Below are 17,351 nucleotides of genomic sequence, written 5' to 3' on the forward strand. Positions count from 1 at the left end.
CGGGCTGACTGACTAACTTTACAACTTGAACCTGAGCCGGCTAAAGACCACTCTGTAGGACCGAGGCTAATAGGCAAAGCTTGAATGCCAAGGGGGCCAGAAGCCTACAATTCTTACTGAAATTCGGAATCTGAAGGAGAGTGAAGGAGGGAGTAGCACATCTTGGCAGGTACTCAGCAGTCTCTTTGTCTGTTCCACTGTGCGTGCATCACTGACTCGTTGCACAGATTTTGGTGGACTGCTTTAAACGGACCTGGTTCTGGTTGCGGGAAAGATGGTGGGGCGGCCCCTGGGTCCCTTAGCAAACCTTGAAGAATGGGTGTTAACATCCCATCATACAGATGCACAGACCAAGGCTCAAGAAGGTAAAGAAATGGTCCAGAGCCACCTGCCCCGTTGGCTTGACTCCAGAGGAGAAGATCACGGAGTTCATCCTGGAGGAGGTGGGGAGACAGAAAGGCAATATAACAAGGTAATAGAATTTCATCCTGTTTTCTTCCTCCTTTTCTGTGCAGATGACAGACAAGCCTCACTGCCTCCATCCGGCGTGCTGCTGGATGGCCACATCTCTGGTGACAGCATGGCAAAGACCCGGTTCTAATTAAGCATCATCACCCATCACCCTTTCTGGAGCACAGTGGCAAAGACAGCATCCCTCTGTCCCGCACCGTGACCCTTCCTCCGAGGTCCTCACCCCAAAGAGTCCTTGCACTGTCACCAAGATTAATTACCCCTCAACCCCTGTGGATGTGAAAGGAGGTCATTTTACTAAGTTTGATTAAAGCTTTAAGAGACATTGTTGGCTGTTTCAGGACTGCTGACAAAGCCACCTACTTTTTTTCCAGAAAGGACAAATTATATGCAAGAAGCCGCAACCCCCCAGAGGGGTCCACTTAGCCTCTGACTGTCACGGGGTGATGTCCCACACCCTGGGGTGGCCATCGCCGGGCAGGAGTGAAGTCGGCCCTCGCAGGCCTGGAGGCCCCCCTGGGAATCCCTGCCTTGCCTTGTGAGCGGGCCTCCATCTCTGGGACTTTCTTCCGAATTCCCCCTCGACCAGGCGTGATTTCCTCCAGCCCCGCCAGCCCCGGGAGGCGCCAGTCCGGACAGCAGAAATGGTGACCCTGAGAAAGAGGACGCTCAAAGTGCTCACCTTCCTTGTCCTCTTCATCTTCCTCACCTCCTTCTTCCTGAACTACTCCCACACCATGGTGACCGCCACCTGGTTTCCCAAGCAGATGGTCGTAGAGCTCTCGGAGAACTTCAAGAAGTTCATGAAGTACACGCACAGGCCTTGCACCTGTGCCCGCTGCGTGGGCCAGGAGAGGGTGTCGGCCTGGTTCGACGAGAGGTTCAACCGGTCCATGCAGCCGCTGCTGACCGCGCAGAATGCGCTCCTGGAGGAGGACACCTACAGCTGGTGGCTGGTGAGAGCCGGGCTGGGGGTGCGTCTGGGGCCCAGTGGGGCGCGACCGTGGGCTGCGGGGGGGGAGGCGGAGGGGCGGCCGGGTGCTTAGCGGGGGTTGGGATGGAGGCATCGTTCGCTCGTGAGACAGCTGTTCATGGAAGACCCGCTCTGTGTAAATCAGAGCCGAGCGTCCCTATGCGTTCCCCATGTCTGCTGGAGCGGATGGCCAGCCACCAACTGGGTGATTTAAAACAACAGACACACCACGCCAGGCTCTGCCTCCCTCTCCACCTGACCCCTCCTCTGGGTCTCTCCGCCTGTCTCAGCAGGACCACCTGTTCCTCCGTTCAGGGCCCCCTAAATCCGGGATGATCCCATCTCATGATGTTTTAAATTAATGCGGTAAAGACCCATTCCCACCAGGTCCCGTTCACGGGGAGTTGGGGCTTGGACGTACCTTTGTGGAGACCACGGGTTTCCCGCATTACAGATTCCGAGAAGCAGAAAAGAGACCAGGTCCTCATTCTCAGGGAACTGTGTCCTGGCTGAGGGAGACAGATGAGAAACCACGAAGACGGGCTCAGCTGGAAATGCCCTGAGGGAGGTCACATGAGGTTTGTGATAGAGCCTGGGGGCCCGGGGCCTCTGTAAAGGGGATCATCGGGGAGGGCTCTGAGGAGGCAGGACTTGAGCTAAGACCCCGGAGGTAGAAGGCACTGGGCATAGAAAGATCCAGAGAATGTGCTCCAGGTCATGGCAGCGGCCAGCATAGGAGCCCTGGGGAGGCCTCCGTGGGGGTCTCTGGGAGGAGCAGGGCCCCGGCAGTGGGCAACCCCCACGGTAGGGTTTCTGGTTTGTTTTTTGTGCAAGAGGAAGCTGCTGTGGATCTGAGGGGAGTCCCAGGATCTGATTGAGAGGTTTGAAATGTTATTTAGGGGGTTGAACTCCAAAATAGAGTGAAGGGGGTAAGAAAGAATTAATTCCTTGCGGATTTATTGGGCACTTACTATATGCCAAGTGTCGATATATTGAAATCGAAAAGACAGTCTTCCCTTTCTTGGGTTGCTAGGGTGGCTAGAGAGGAGGAGACAGCCAGCCAGAGGCTGGGGTCATAGGTGTTGCTTCGGAAGGGAAGAGGGGATCCAGAGCGCAGAGCAGGGGCTCCAAACCCTACCTTAGGGCCAGAGTGGGAGCTGTCAGAGAAGGCTTCCCAGAAGGGACAGTGGTGGGGTTCCTCCTAAAGGACTCAGAGAGGTTGTCCCCGTGGGGAGCACAGGACGGGCTCTTCAGGCCGAGGGACCAGTGTGCATCAGCCTGGCGATGTGAACAAGGTCATGTTAAGAAGTTAGAATTGTGTGTCGGCTGAGAAAATCAGGGGAGCCTTCCTACAAGAGGCTGGCTTTCCCAGTCAGCAACTCTAAGCAATTCTCACACTCTGGGGAGCTAACCGCCTCTTTGAGGAGACTGGAAGAGTCTGCAGGGATTCAGAAGATGGGAGTCGGAAAGCCCAGGCTCAGTCTTGGTTCGCTGAGCTGCGTTGAGCCCCTGGGTGTGCAAGTCCTGGGGAGGGTCCTGGGGAGGTGGGAGAGAGAAGAGGCGGGGTCTTCACTCCCTCGAAGATTCCGGTGTCAGCTATGGGAGGCAGTGGACCAGGCTTGATGAAGATTAGGGCGGGATTTCCACCTCGCACTGGTGACACTTGGGGTGGCTACATCTTTGTTCCTGGGGCTGTCCCGCCCGTTGTAAGATGTTTAGCAGCGTCCCCAGTTTCTACCCATGGGATGCTGGCGTCACCCACCCCCCTCTGTGAGCCCCAGAATCTCTCCAGATATTGCCGGCCGACCCTGGCAGGGGACAGGGGGGTGCAAAATTGCCCCCATAACCACAGTGGGTGGGGAAGGGAAGTGAAAACTCGGAAAAGAAAGGTGACTTGCTCCCAACAGCACGTCCCATCCAGCCTTCCGTACCTGGAGGTACCGATGAGAAACTTCTAGAGTGGGTAGCCAGGACGACTTCATCTACTCCCCTCCCAAAGGTCCTCGGGGAGAGCGGCTTCTAACACTCTCAGGCTGGCTTAGCCCGGGATGGATAAACAAGTATATATATTTAAAAAAAATCAATTTCCTGCTATAATCTGTGTATCTTTGCAGAAACTGCTCTGTGCCTTCTAGACTTAGGAAGTGGGATGTGCCCTCACCAGTCCCGGCTTCTGCTCCCAACTTTCTCGGTCTTATCAAGAGGGCTCTCGAGGAACCTCTTCATCTGAGTCCTCAGATGCAGGCTCTGACAGCTGTGTCACGAACATTAGTAACATTGTAACACTTGTATCTATTCTTGCTGGCTGAATGGGCAAGTGATAATGAATTTGCTTCCCCCCGCCCCAGCGCTTATCAAGGCTGAACATTTTTCCAAGTGACTGTTGGTATTTCATCAACTTGTCTCCCAGCCCTCATTGGTAGCCCCTCTCTCCTGGAGCTGAGCCCCGGTGGCCGCTTGGAAGGGGTGTGTGGTGGGGATAGAGAGCCCTTGGGAACAGAAATCGATAGAAAGGGGTAGGGCTTTAAAGCTTCTGGGTTCCTAGATGACACAGAGACCACTTGTCCTGAGAAGAGAATCAGGATACCACGTCGGACAAGATCTCACAGAATATTTGAAATCAAAACCACCCTGGGAATTCCAAGACACATCACAGCTCTGCCTGCAGGTCCCCCAGGGAACCAGGACAATCTTGTGGACAGATCCAGACCCAGGAACCCAACCATAGAGCCCCTGCCTTTCACACATTCGGAGCCTGGTGGGAGCCCACTAGGAGCCCCGCTGTAGGGCACTCAACTGGCAGAGAGCCAGCGGCAGGTGGCTGGTGCCACGGGGCCCAGAAGGCAAGCCCACACTCTCCCTAGACTCACTCTGTGCTAGGCCCCTGGGAGCCCTGGGGTAGAGCAGATGACCAGAGTCCATGTTCTCCTACTTAGACTGTGGGAGGGAGCCCCAGCCCAGTGAAGGAGGGATGCTTTCTTTGGGAAACAGGTGGATGCAGTGTCAGGGAAACCCGCCAGCCAGCTGAGCCAGGAGGATTCTGAGGCCAGAACTGCAGGGTCCCGAGCTCCCACCCCGCTTCTGAGCTTCAAGGTTGCCATCAATGGGCATCACAATCCCGGTAGGCAAAGGAGACAGGGCAGGTGTAAGCTCCAGCGGGATCAGGAGGACAGGAGCAATCACACGGGGCCACCCCTGGGCTGGCCCCAACCTGCCCATGACCTTCTCCTCCCGCCTCTGTCCCAGTCACCAGGACAAGGGTCCCCTCTGCCGCGGCCACATTTCCACACACTGTTGGGCCCACCCACTCCGTTTGCCCCTGCCTTCTGCCCCGCCCACATCTTCCTGCCGCAAGCATTATGCTCAGTGCACAAAAGACAGTAATACCCCCCGCCTGTCCAGGTGCCGCTCTGTTCGGGTCCCAGGCCACAATTCCAGGCACTGCCCTCCCACCCCCAGCTTCACCACACCCTGTGAGGACCCCTTACCTCGTTTTCCACTTGTCAGGCTTGCCTCACTGGTGAGGGGCACAGTCGGATCACGTTCCAGTTCAGAGACAAGCTCTGGAGTCAGGCCGGGGTATTCAGGCTATCTTGGGGCCTCTGGGCCATCCACTCCACCTCGCTGAACCTCAGTTTTCTCAGCTGTAAAATGGGTACCTCATACCACCTTGCTCATAGGACAGTTATGGGGAGTGAATGAGGAAATGCCTGTGAAGTTCTTTGAGGGGGGCCTGGCATGGACGGACCACGGGGGGCTCCTGGGTGGCTTCCACTCAGGTCATGATCCCAGGGTCCTGGGTTCGAGCCCCACGTCAGGCTCCCTGCTCAGCCAGGGTTTGCTTCTCCCTTCCTCTTTACACTCTCTTTCTCTCTCACTCTCCCTCACTCTGGAATAAAAACATAAAGTCTTAAAAAAAATAAAAGAGGAAGAAGAAGAACCACTTAACACAGGCTTCCACCAATGACGAGGGCTCACAGGTGGGCACATGAGCCTGCTCTAACTTGCCCACCGCACGCGGCATCTAGAACATGGGGGGCTCTGCTCTGATGGGTCTGGTGGGTGTCAACCCCTGTGGAGATCATGTGCTTGCTCAGCACCCTGAGTGGGTGTCTGTCTGTCTGTCTGTGCTTGCTGCTCAGACGCCCAGGGGGCCAGACAGAGAAGCCCACGGCAGCCGGGGATTACACGATGCCTGTGGCGAGGGTCCTGCGTGCCAAGCACATGCATAAGGCAGAGACCAGTATTTTGGGGGACTGTGGGAGGCCTCCCAGGTGCCGCAGGGCGAGCTGGACGTGGAAGGAGGAGGAAGGTTCACTGGCGGAGCAGAAAGGCAGGACAGGGGTGGGGAGAGGGTACGTCCTTCCAACACACTCAGGGCGTTGGGACAGGAGGTGCAGAAGGCCAGACATCATGCCTCAGGGCTCCCCTATAGTTCTTCCCCATCTGTGGCCTGAGTGTGAGTGTGCCAGGACGTGCACCTCCCTGGTCCCCGCCCGCTGAAGTAGACCCTGTCATGGAGATCGTGTCCCCCGCCCTTCCCGCTCCCTCACTGCGGTCAGTGCCCACCCCACGCAGCTGCAGCTCTGACTCCAGCCTCTGCTTCCCAGCCCTGCCTGAAGTCACAGGGTGGCCTCCAGGAGCCCTGACCCCAGCGGGCAGGCTCCTGCGGGATGCTGACCCCCAGTGGGCAGGCTCCTGCGGGGCGCTGACCAAGAAGGATACTTGGAAGTTCCTGCGGAGGAGTGAGACAGGGAGGTTGTCTTTTAACTTCTCAGCATTCCCTCCTGCGGGTGAGTTAGCAGCCTAGTGGTCCCTTTGCTGTCCCTTACGAGAGGGAAATTGGAGTATCCCTTCCCAAGGAAGACGGGCACAGGGACACAGATGAGCACTGAGGGCCCTGCCCCATCCGACCCAGCGGGCAGGTGCACGAGGTAGGGTTCTCCTGCAGAAGTTTCCCACCCAAGCTCTGGCTGGTTCCGATCGGCAGCGGAACGTGTGGGTGCATGTGCCCGATGGCCTCGCCCTTCTCCCCTCTGGGCCTCCGTCTCCACTCCTGACAGCAAAGCACTACAGCAGATTCAAAGTCGCCGACAGGATGTAGCCGGCCTCGAGATTCCAGGTGATGGCGGGGCCGGGCATTCAAGACCCTCACATCCCAGCACGAGGAAGGGAGTCCGCGGAGTCCGCAGTGATTCTCTTGCTGTGCAGTTGCAAGGACTTTAATCTGCCCCCGTGCTTGGTGACGAACCTGTCCAGTCCCGTGCCACCTTCCTTCTAGCGAAGCGTGGGCAGCGTGCCCGGGCCAGTGACAGTCTGAGCGGGAATCAGATAACATTGTTTGGTGTGATTACTTTTTTTAACTTCTGCCAAGTAATCCTTGCTTTCCACTTGCAGTAGGGATGGGAGATTTCCTTTTAAAATGAACTTTTTTTTTCTGAAATGGGCCATTAAAAATGAGTAAGACAGCCATAGCCGGGTTAAGACACCACAGTGCTGTGCTCCCTAAGTCCCATCTCCCAGGGCCTCGAGACTTCAGACCACGGGGATGTGCCTGCAGGACAGTGTGGTCAGGGTCCTCCACTCGCACCAGCAGCACTACCCAGGAGCCCCTTGGAAGTGTGGGATCCTGGGTTCAGCCCAGTCCCACTGAGTCAGGCCCTTTGAATTAGCAAGATCCTGGGTGGCCGCCCATCTGGGAGCTTGGAGCTGCCCCAGGAGATCTTATCGCAAGCACGTGTTTAATCTGGGAATTGTTCTGTTTTATTGTGTTGAAATGTACATAACATAATGTTTACCGTTGTGACCATTTGTACGTGTACAGCTCAGTGGCATTGAGGATGTTCCCACTGTTATACAACCAACCCCACTGTCCAGAGCCAGCATTTTTTCTGTTGTGCCCACAAACCCTGCCCCTGTTCAACGCAAACTCCCCTCCCTCCTCCCCCCCTCCCGAGCTAACTGCCTTTCCACCTTCCATCCTATGCATTTGGCTCCCCAGGGGACCTCATATAGTGGAATCCTACCGTATTTGTCCTGCTGTGTCTGGCTTAGGTCAATAAGCGTGTTTCTAAGTCCCAGCGCTTCCTTTTTTTTTTTTTTCTTTTTGAGATTTTATTTATTTGTGAGAAAGAGGAGTCACAAGCAGAAGGAGGAACAGAGGCAGAGGGAGAAGCACAGACTCCCCACTGAGTCAACTCATGAGCTGAATTCCCTTCTTGCTCATGGCTGCGCGACGTGCCACACCTATTTCATCCAGTCACCTGCCAGTGGACATGTGGGTCGCTTTCCAGCTTTTGGCTCTGGTGAATAACGCCGCTGTGAACATGGGTGTGCAGGGCTCTGTGCGGTACCCTGCTTTCAGTCCTTTCGGGTGTAGACTTGGGAGCGGAAACTGTGGCTTCCGTGGTGTTCTATGTGGGTTCTCCACGGTGGCCACACCACTTTCCATGCCCACCAGCAATGCCCGAGTGTGCCCCTTTCTCCACATCCTCTCCAACACTTGTTATTTCGCTTTCTCTCATTTATTATACCCTCCTGGGGGTGCGGCGAGTGGTCCAGATCTTGTTGCCTGCAGCTCTCCCGCGGCGTGTCTGAGGAGACGCTGAAGGTTTTCACTAGAGAATCCACACCCCTGGTGTGCCCCTCCTTTGGAGATCTGATTCCTTCCACCTCAGGGCAGGGGTTGCATGCTTGTACCCCCCCAGGGACCCCGCCACGAATCCCCTGGACAATGGCCACAGCAAGCTGTAACCTCTCTTTTCTCTCCCAGCCACTAACCTGGGGCTGGGGCTAGGGCTGGGAGAGGCTGGTGGGACTCCCCCCACAGCCCCCTCTCCTGCCCAACACACCCCACCCCAGCCCCCGCAGCCCCAGGGACTGGGCTTTCTGAAGGTCAAGGTTCCAATGGTCTGTTACAGGGCAGTATTGTGGGAGAGACTGTGAAGTGGGTTTCCGAAGGCCTCGGTTCAAATCCTGGTTTGGATGTGGGACACATGGTTCAAGCAGTCTGGGCCCCACAGTGTCCCTGTCTGCTGTTCAGATGGGACGCGGTGTGCCCTGAGGTTGGTCACAGGGTCAGAGGGGACACTGCTTAGGAAAGGTCTCCCGGTTTTACCATGAGTGAGGAAGTCGGAAACCTGGAGCTTAGTCTCAGAGGACGCCGACAAGGTGCTAGACCGACGTCGCAAGCCTTGATGCATCCAGCAAAGGGCTGGTTCTTTGGTCTTGCTGGAGCCCAGTGGTCCCCAGGAGATGGGCAGGAGGATGAAGGGAGCCAAGGCCAGGGAGGTGGCCTTGGAGGGTCGCCTGACCCTTCTCCTCTCACCCAGTGTCATTGCCTAAGTGGCCAGTGGAGTTGCAGGCACATAGCCAGGGCTCAGAAAGCATTTGCAGAATGAGGAAGTGATCTCTTTCCCATCCCCTTGAGTGGCTCCCGGGCTTCCAGGTGCCCAACAGAAAGGAAGGTGCCAGGGAGGGGCTCATTGAGCGCAAGGGGGGGCGCTTGGGGCCCAGCATGGGGGCGGCTGAGTGGCCCCAGCCAGAGGCAGCACAGATGGGCTGACCTTTCTCCTTCTGTTCTCGGCCCGCAGAAGCTCCAGCGGGAGAAGCAGCCCAATAACTTGAACGATACCATCAGGGAGCTGTTCCAGGTGGTGCCCGGGAACGTGGACCCCCTGCTGGAGAAGAGGTCTGTGGGTTGCCGGCGCTGTGCCGTGGTGGGCAACTCCGGCAACCTGAGGGAATCGTGGTATGGGCCTCAGATCGACAGCCACGACTTCGTGCTCAGGTGAGTGCCTGGACCCTCGGAGCCACTAGAGACACCTCGGCTCAGGACCAGGAGGTCAGGACCCCCGTGCTGGCATGCCCAGACTTCCCCATGGACCCAGCACCCCCACTGCCTCCCATGGTCCCCAGTTTCCCCAGTGGTGCATCGTAAGAAGGAGGTGGACCGGCCATGCCTCTCTGGACCCAGCTGGGAAATCCTACAAGGGAGGAAGCCAGCAGGCCAGGAGGTCGGCCCATAGGGGCCCGGAGAGAGGGCAAGATTTCTATGAAGACTGGTTTAATCTATGAAATTCGGCCCCCTTTTGGAATCTAAGCCATAATAAAACTATACACTTTTAACAAATATGTTTCCTTATCTCCAAATAAAATAGATCCTCCGGGAAGACGTGTATCCTGGGTTTCTTGTAATCTCCACCCCACTACTCACTCAACAGTGGGGCTGCTGTTCCCGAGGCACCTTCTAGAATAGTCTCCTGTTCCTGGGCTCTCTGCATTTATGTGCTCAGAGCATGAGGCTGGCTTCTTGGAGCCTGCGTGAACCTGGCGTGCACCCTTGGGTTCCGGGTCAGACAGACCCGCGATCAAGGCTGCCATCTGTTAGCTCTGTGTCCTGGGACAAATTCTTGGCATTCCGGTTTCTTCCATTACGGAATAGGAGCACAGGATACCTCCCGGGCGTGGCTGTCATTATGGTGAAACACGGCGCCTTCCTGGGTTGGAAGGGTGCCTTGTGCACGGTAGGTCCGCGACAGTGGCAACAGTCAGGCTCGCTGGAGATCCTGGAAAAGACAGAGATAGCAGAAGCTTTCTAGCTGCCTCTTAATCATCTCTGTTTCACAGCTGAGGGAGCTGGGGCCCCGAAGCAGCGCCCGTGTGATGCGATGCGTGTCCCTCTGTCCCTTCTCCCCCAGGATGAACAAGGCCCCCACGGTGGGCTTTGAGATGGACGTTGGGAGCAAGACCACTCACCATCTGGTGTACCCCGAGAGCTTCAGGGAGCTGGCGGAGAATGTCAGCATGGTCCTGGTCCCCTTCAAGACCACCGACCTGGAGTGGGTGGTCAGTGCCACCACCACGGGCACCATCTCTCAGTGAGTCCCGGGGCTGGGACTCGGGGAGGGGTTTGGAGTGGAGGCCGTTGTCTACGCCCCCCCCCCACGGATCCTCAGTTCCCCCCACCATGCTATTCCCACACTAGAACACCCCTCCCCATCACCAGACTTGCTTCTGGAATGCACCAGACTGCCGGCCCCTGGCCCTACCCGGCCTGCAGCAGCTCCTGGTCCCTTCCCTCTCTGGGCTCCAAACATCCATGGGTGCCCACGATCCCCCTGGTCATGACTCCGGGACAGGCCTCCAAGGCTTACTGGAAACTCCTTGGGAGGATAGGCCCCGCTGGAAAGAACTTGGAAAGAACTCCCCACACATGAGAGTCCTGTTCTGCCCCCTTCCTGTCTCTGCCTTGCACCCTGAAGGGGACAGCGCCCCTGCTTTTGAAGCTATAAAAGTAGCCATGGATGGCAGTGGGGGCAGGCTGGGAGGCAGCGTGCCAGCCCGTCCTGGGGCTCCTATCCGAGTGGCTTTTTCGTCCCAGGCAGTGCCCTGCACCCTGGGCTTTGGTTGTCTCCTCGAATTCCCACACTGCTCATTCCTTCGCCTCCCTTCTCCGGGACACAGAGGCCTGCCCCAGCACACAGCCCTACCTGGGAGCCAGGCTCGCATCTGGGTCATATTCCTAGTTCCCTACTCTTCCTGGAAAGAAGGGGCTTTGCTGTCCAAATGGCCAGAAGCCTCCCAGTCTGAGGCCCGGCCAGCAAGCCTGATGGATTGGGGTACAGGAAGCTGGGGGCCGCCCTCTCAGGAAGGCAGTGAGGGAAGTGGGCTTGGGCAGGGGTGAGGGGGCCAGGCCTGCGCTCAGCTGCTCTCTCCTCCCACCCCAGGATCAGGAGCGGGAATTGCCCCCATTAGGTCTAACTTAAGGCCAGGTGGCTGGGCATTTGCACCTTCATCTTGGGGCACATGTAACCTCGCAGATGGAAAGGGCGTCTTTGTAGGGCTCATCATTCAGGGCCGCAGCCCTGAGCTGTGCTCCTTCAGGCTTGCTAGGGGCAAGTCCCCCAGTCTCAACCTCTGTGGAGGGAGGGGGGAGCAGCAGTTTGAAAATTTTCTTGAGTTAGCCAAGATCGCCCTCTGGTGTCCATATGGGCCACTGCTACAGGAGGAGGTGGCGTCCCAATTGCCCTGTCTAGGATCCACCCCCCCAGGGGCATGCAGGCAGCCTGGGCCCCAAGCCACATTGACCACCTGCTCTTTCTCCGCCTGCAGCACCTATGTTCCTGTCCCCGCAAAGATCAAAGTGAAAAAGAATAAGGTAAGTCGAGGCTCAGGCCCTTGTCCTCTGAGCTGAGGCTCAGTTCCATGGTGGAGAGCCCCATCTCCCTTCTGCCGGCACCTGGCTGCCAAGAGCCCCCGGGGCCCATGGGCTGGTGGATGCCAGAGCCCCTAGGCAGCTTCCCTGCTCCACAGACAGATCCTGGGACAGTTTCTCCATGGGGGACGTTGGCCCAGGAGCCTCGCTAGGATACAGCCCTAGACTCAGACCCTCGGGCCCAACCCAGACCTGCTGTGTCAGAAACTCTGCAGGGAGGGGGTGGCCCAGCCACCTGGGCTTCTTCCGGCCCTCCGGGGATGCGGGTGCCCGCGGCCTTGCAGTACACACTGGTGCTGTACATACGCTGTGCGCTTCTCAAGGCCAGACCTCACCTCTCGGCCCCCAACTCCATCTTCCCCAGTGGTGCCCCCGGGATGGGGCTGGCCAGGACCTGGGCAAAAGGCAGAAGGAGGAAAGAAGTGAAGTGTCTACCACACTGTTTTTGGCACACCCCGTGTGCTTTTCACCCGGTGAGATCAGGGTCAGAGAGGCCAAGTGACTTGCTCGGGAACACACAGCTCGTTTGTGGTGTGTCTGAAGTTGGAGCACTGCCCACGCCTCCAGCCCCTGCCCTTCACGCCGGGTGCACGGCCCTGGGGAGAAGCCACGTGGGAATCCCTGGAGGGCTGAGTGGGAAGCAGGGAGAGCCTCCCAGATGCCTGTGGCTGAAGGCCAGGCCGAGATGAACAGTTCGGCGGAGCCCTCACGGTCCTCTGCTCTAGTCTCTTCCTGGGGTCCGGCACTGGGCTTCCTGGACACACATGCACACCATCTACTGCCTGAGAAGTCTCCTTCCCTGTCCTCCCGGCGGCGGCGGGGGTGGGGGCCGTGGTGTTAAGGGCCGGTCTGATACCAGACCCCTCCCGGCTCAGCCAGCCTGACTGTGTGACGCTGGGCGCCTCGCTTAGCCTCTCTGAGTTGTTTCCTCGCCCATGGGGCCATGTTACGACGGCGTGGAGACCATTCAGTCCCGTTGCTGGCAGAACGGGTGTCCCCGTGCCCGTGTTTCCTGCCGGGTGACAGGGCTGTCTCTGTCTCTACCTTGTGCTGTTCTCTGTAACCTTCCTGGCCTGACTGGGATGTTACCCGGCCGTCTCCTCCTCAGCGAGGCTTCTCCCTTCCGGGTCTTTACTGTGTCGCTGCTTAATTTGTCTCTGTCTCACAGTTGTGGTTTAGCATCCCCCGCCCCGGGATTAGGCTACTGCGGGTCCTTCCCACTACGTGTCAGGCCCAGAGTTCGGGGGCGTTCATCCTGGGCACTGCTCCGTCTCCTAAGGCCACAACAGTGGGGGGTGGGGACTCGCAGGCGCGCAGGGGTCCTTCGAAGCAGCTCATGAAGGGCTGTGTCCTCCCGCAGATCCTGATCTACCACCCGGCCTTCATCAAGTACGTCTTCGACAGCTGGCTGCAGGGCCACGGGCGGTACCCGTCCACGGGCATCCTCTCCGTCATCTTCTCGCTTCACATCTGCGATGAGGTACGGCCCCCCACCCGGCCCCGTGCCCACCCAGCCACCCATGAGGGCTTCTCCTGCCACGTTTCCGAGAGTGTCCGTGAGAGCCTCTGCCATCGCGCTGACCTCCATCCCCACCCCGGGGCCCCGACAGAGCTCTTGTTCCCGAAGCTCCGATGCCGATCTCCACGCTGGAGCGCGCCGAGACTCTCCAGCGCCGCTCTCAGAGCGGGCTGCCCAGGGTAGCAGTGTTCGCTGGGCACAGTCTCGGGAGCAAGGGTCCCGGCTCCCTCCGCGCGGGCTCCCAAGGCAGGGGCGGAACCAGTGGGTGGAATCTCAGACGTGGGGGCAGAATCACCGGGCAGATCATACCCTGGAGGGCCCTTGAATATTCCTTCCTAGACATCTTCATCTCATCTCTCGAGACCCAGTTCAAATGGCACCTGCTGTCACAGATGCCTGGAGTCCTTGGCCTCCGCCTTCCTGTGTGGGCGGGAGCCCTGAGGTTCGCCCCGCCCCGCCCCTCCCTGGTGCTCATGGTCAGTCAGAGCTCCGAGGTCTGACACCTGACTCCTGCGTCTCGTCTCGTTGCCCCAGCACCCCCAGGTGGCCGCGATGAAGGTCTGCCTGAGCTCTGATGTACTTTGCGCAGGGCTGGGCATGGAGGAAGTGCTCAGGAAATGCTTGTCACATACTGGAAAGCCCCCGCCCCTGCCCACTGGCCAGGGAGGGCCCCTGCACCACGTGGAAATTAGCCTCAGGGAAGAAGACAATCAGCACCCACCACCTGCCTCAATGGGGTCGTTCCTCTTGGCCCCATCTTCCAGATGAGGGAAGTGAGGCTCTGAGCAGGCGTTTGGCAGTTTCAGGCTCTACCAGAAAGTAAGGCAGAGCTGGGAGCCTTGCTCTCACCACCACCACCTCCCTCCTCCCTCGGCTCTCCTCCCCCCTGCCCCCATCTCCTGGAGCCCTGGGGTGGAGGTCCCCCTGCCCCAGCTCCCTCAGGGCCTCCCATCGTGCCTTCTGGCATCACACTTGACTTTCACAGAACTTGCTTTTACTTCACAAAGCCCCTGGCAGGTCCAGCAAGGAACTGGAAGGGTGTATGGGGAGAGGGGTTTATGTGACTCTTCGGACGCTGTGTTTGCAGATTTGGGGGTTACCCGCAGGCACCCCTTCTTAGAGGTGCCACCTGTCTCACTGCTGTGTGGTTCTGACCCGTGCTTTGCCCCCGCAGGTGGACTTGTACGGCTTCGGGGCAGACAGTAAGGGGAACTGGCATCACTACTGGGAGAACAACCCATCGGCAGGGGCTTTTCGCAAGACCGGGGTGCACGATGGAGACTTCGAGTCCAACGTGACGGCCACCTTGGCATCCATCAATAAAATCCGGATATTTAAGGGGAGATGATGCTGCTGGGAAGCCCCGGAACCCGCCTCTCCGTGGCCAGCCCCAGCCTCACGCTGGAACCGTTCTGCCCAGGGGACTTTGAGGGCCATTCTCGGAGCTGTGTCCCGGGGCCCCTCATGGCCTTTTGCACCCAGCATTTGACAGCATCTGCAGAGCGAGTCTCAGGACTGGTCCTCGATGGGGAGACCCCACCCCAGGGCTGTCCTGGAGCTGGCAGAAGGTGGGGAGACAAGGGGGAGGTCCAGTCTCCAAATAATCAAGTCATTTTGTTTTCTGGTTGAGGGGGCCAGACACCAAAGACTCTATGCTCCCAAGTGAAGGACAGTTTCCCAGGGGGGATGGGCAGAGACTTTCCTCTGCCCAGGGTCCGGGGCTGAGTCCCAGATTCTGATTCTGTCTGGGATCTTTCCGAGTGAGGAGGACCTCGGGACAGGGCCCCATTGGACCACATGGACCCTGGGGGTGAGACGGCACCTTTCTTTGCACGATGCCTGCCCCCTCCCTCACTTGGCGTGACCACCCCACCTGTGCTGTCTTCCCCAAGCTCGTTTCTGGTGGCCGGGAGGGGCTCCCCAGCCCGAAGGTCTTCATGGCCAAGTGCTGCAGACTCCGCAGAGGATTTCTTCCCAAGCTGACATCTCCTGGAGTGATCGATCTTGGTTGCGATCATCATGGCTGACAGCAGATCTGACTACTTCCATGTGCCTTTGTGTTTAGGGGAGAAATGTGCGCATTGGCTGAAATGAGGCAAAAGCCTTGACTCGGGAACTGGGGGACCCCCGGCCTCATACTCCCCTGCTCCAGAGCCGGGGACATCTTTTCTAGTTTCCTGGGGTGGTGCCGGATCTGGAACAAAGTTAGGATGATACTCGACACTGTCCAGAAGGACATCCGCCGTAGGAGGTCATTCTTATGTTCACCAATGGTTGGATTCGGTGCCTGTGACCTTCCGAGGCCACGCCCAGAACCTCCACCAGCCAGCACTTTCCCCTGGAGCCCACGCTCTGGGCCAAGTCCCTCCTGGCCACCTGCACAGTGTCCTGGGGGTGGCAGGGCCGTCCTGAGAACGTGACCCTCAGAGCGGGAGAAGACATACCTCACCCTCTCACCCCCACGCTGCTCTGGTTCGTCCTCATCAGCCTACCTGATTATTTATTGATTCTTTTTATTTTTTTTTAATTCACCTGAGATTGTGTGCACTTTGGGGCTCTGTGGCTGGTCCTGATGTTTTAATTAAGCTTGCTCTTGCTTCAGCTGGCAGCCGGGGCACAGGGAGCTTAAATCTATTCTCATGGGAATCCTCAGCTTTGGGGTGGGAGGCATCTAGGGCTTGGGGTTTGCCACTGGGCAGATCCCGGGGTTCCGGGTTGGTAGGTTCATGGAAGCTCTGTACCTCCTTCCCTTCAGCTCCACCTTCTTTCTCTGTCCTTGCGGACTGTGTTCAGTCTCAGGCGAAGAATCTCCAAGACGCAGTGGGACCCCCTTGGGGCCAGGTGGGGAGTGGGGTCGCACCTGCCGGAGGACGGTGATGGTCGGCTCCCGCTACTGACGTTGAATCGGAGAAAGCACTTTTCTTGTCGAGAGCTTTTCCTACCAGGTCACTGCGACTTTGAGGACGCATGACGGTGTCCCCGGGGAGAGGGAAGCGGGCCGGTCCCTGGAGCCATGGGGCCTGTCTCCTGAGTTTGCCGTACTCTGGCGAGCTCTGTTCTCCCGGCTTCAGTCTGTCCTTCTGTAAACAGGGAGGGAGGCATCTGGGGAGCTCAGGGGCCACAGAGGGTGTCAGGCAGTTTACAAGTGCCCCCAGAAATAGCACGCCCCATTTGTGTGTTTCCCCCAAGCCTGTGCGTAGGAGCATTTTCCTGGGGAAGGTTCTGTAGGTTTCGCTAGATTCTCAAGAGACGCAGAACCCAGGCAGTGGTTTACAAAAAGCAAAGTAACAGCGAGCTGACAAACAAAAACCTGTTCCAGCTTGAAAATCCTCCAGAATGTAAGACTCTGTTGACCGATCAAGGCTCCTACGTCACGATGAGGTCATCGTTCTGATCATAAATCCCCAAAGACTAAAGCAGGTGTCTGCTGGTTGGCTGATTCATCCCTTGAAAAAGTGTCCCCTGAGACAGGGAGCAGAAAGGACTCCTGAGCCCCTCCCCGAGTCCCGGGAGCTGAGTCCACTCAGAAGACACATTCAGAGCGTGCCATATGCCTCTGGGCTTGGCGGAGTCAGAACGGGTCCCCAGAGTGAGGAGGGGTCCAGCTCAGCTGCCTGGTCCTGGCTGTCTCTCCCTCCCTCCCGCTGGGCCCTTCAAGCTGTTGAGAGGCCTTCCCGGCTTCCCATTTCACAGAGGAGAAAAGCGAGGCCCAGAGAAGGAATGTGACTTGTAAAAGTGAACCAGTTGTGACGGAAAGCACAAGTCAAACACTTGGAGCAGAAATAGAATGTCATTGCTCTCCGTTTGAGGCATCCTGGGGTGGCCTTACCCTGCTGGGTTCCACCCAGCATCTCTGAGAATGGTGACCTGGTAGAGGTTTCTGGTAGCTTAGCCTCTCACTGCTGGGCTCCTCCTGAGGCTGCTGGTGTTGGTGGCCCTGGCAAGCTCCGGTGTCTGCCCTTCTCCGCCATCCCTCCCATGGGGGAGACAACCTTGCTCTCCACCCCACCCCCGCCCCAGCACACACCTCTTTGTGTTCCTTGGCTTAGCCAGGGGGCAGGGTCTTCACGGAAGAGCGCCCATCGTCATGGCTGGGACTGAAGGCGTGGGTGGGCTTAAGACTGCTGGTGTCCTCCCCTGGGGTCTGAGAATCCAGCCAGAGTATTTCCCAT

The 17,351-nt window shown here is 58.0% G+C and overlaps 1 protein-coding gene across 2 annotated transcripts in view; it reads left to right on the top strand.

The window, feature by feature from the left end:
- ST3GAL1 (ST3 beta-galactoside alpha-2,3-sialyltransferase 1) overlaps positions 1-14,775 on the top strand; it is a 33,373-nt gene extending 18,598 nt beyond the window's left edge. The window contains exons 2-8 of one of the 2 annotated variants that reach the window (XM_032873489.1): positions 516-759; positions 846-1,427; positions 9,037-9,233; positions 10,144-10,323; positions 11,558-11,603; positions 13,021-13,140; positions 14,354-14,775. In XM_032873489.1, the coding sequence (XP_032729380.1) occupies positions 1,116-1,427; positions 9,037-9,233; positions 10,144-10,323; positions 11,558-11,603; positions 13,021-13,140; positions 14,354-14,527 (1,029 nt within the window). In that variant the 5' untranslated portion in view covers positions 516-759; positions 846-1,115 and the 3' untranslated portion in view covers positions 14,528-14,775. Of the gene's footprint in view, positions 1-515; positions 1,428-9,036; positions 9,234-10,143; positions 10,324-11,557; positions 11,604-13,020; positions 13,141-14,353 lie in introns of both variants that reach the window. The other variant, XM_032873488.1, reaches the window with a different exon arrangement.
- The last annotated feature ends 2,576 nt before the right edge of the window (positions 14,776-17,351 follow it).

The sequence above is a fragment of the Lontra canadensis genome, unplaced genomic scaffold (genome assembly GCF_010015895.1).
Source record: "Lontra canadensis isolate GAN:19392208 unplaced genomic scaffold, GSC_riverotter_1.0 scaffold49, whole genome shotgun sequence".
Taxonomy (NCBI): Eukaryota; Metazoa; Chordata; class Mammalia; order Carnivora; family Mustelidae; genus Lontra; species Lontra canadensis.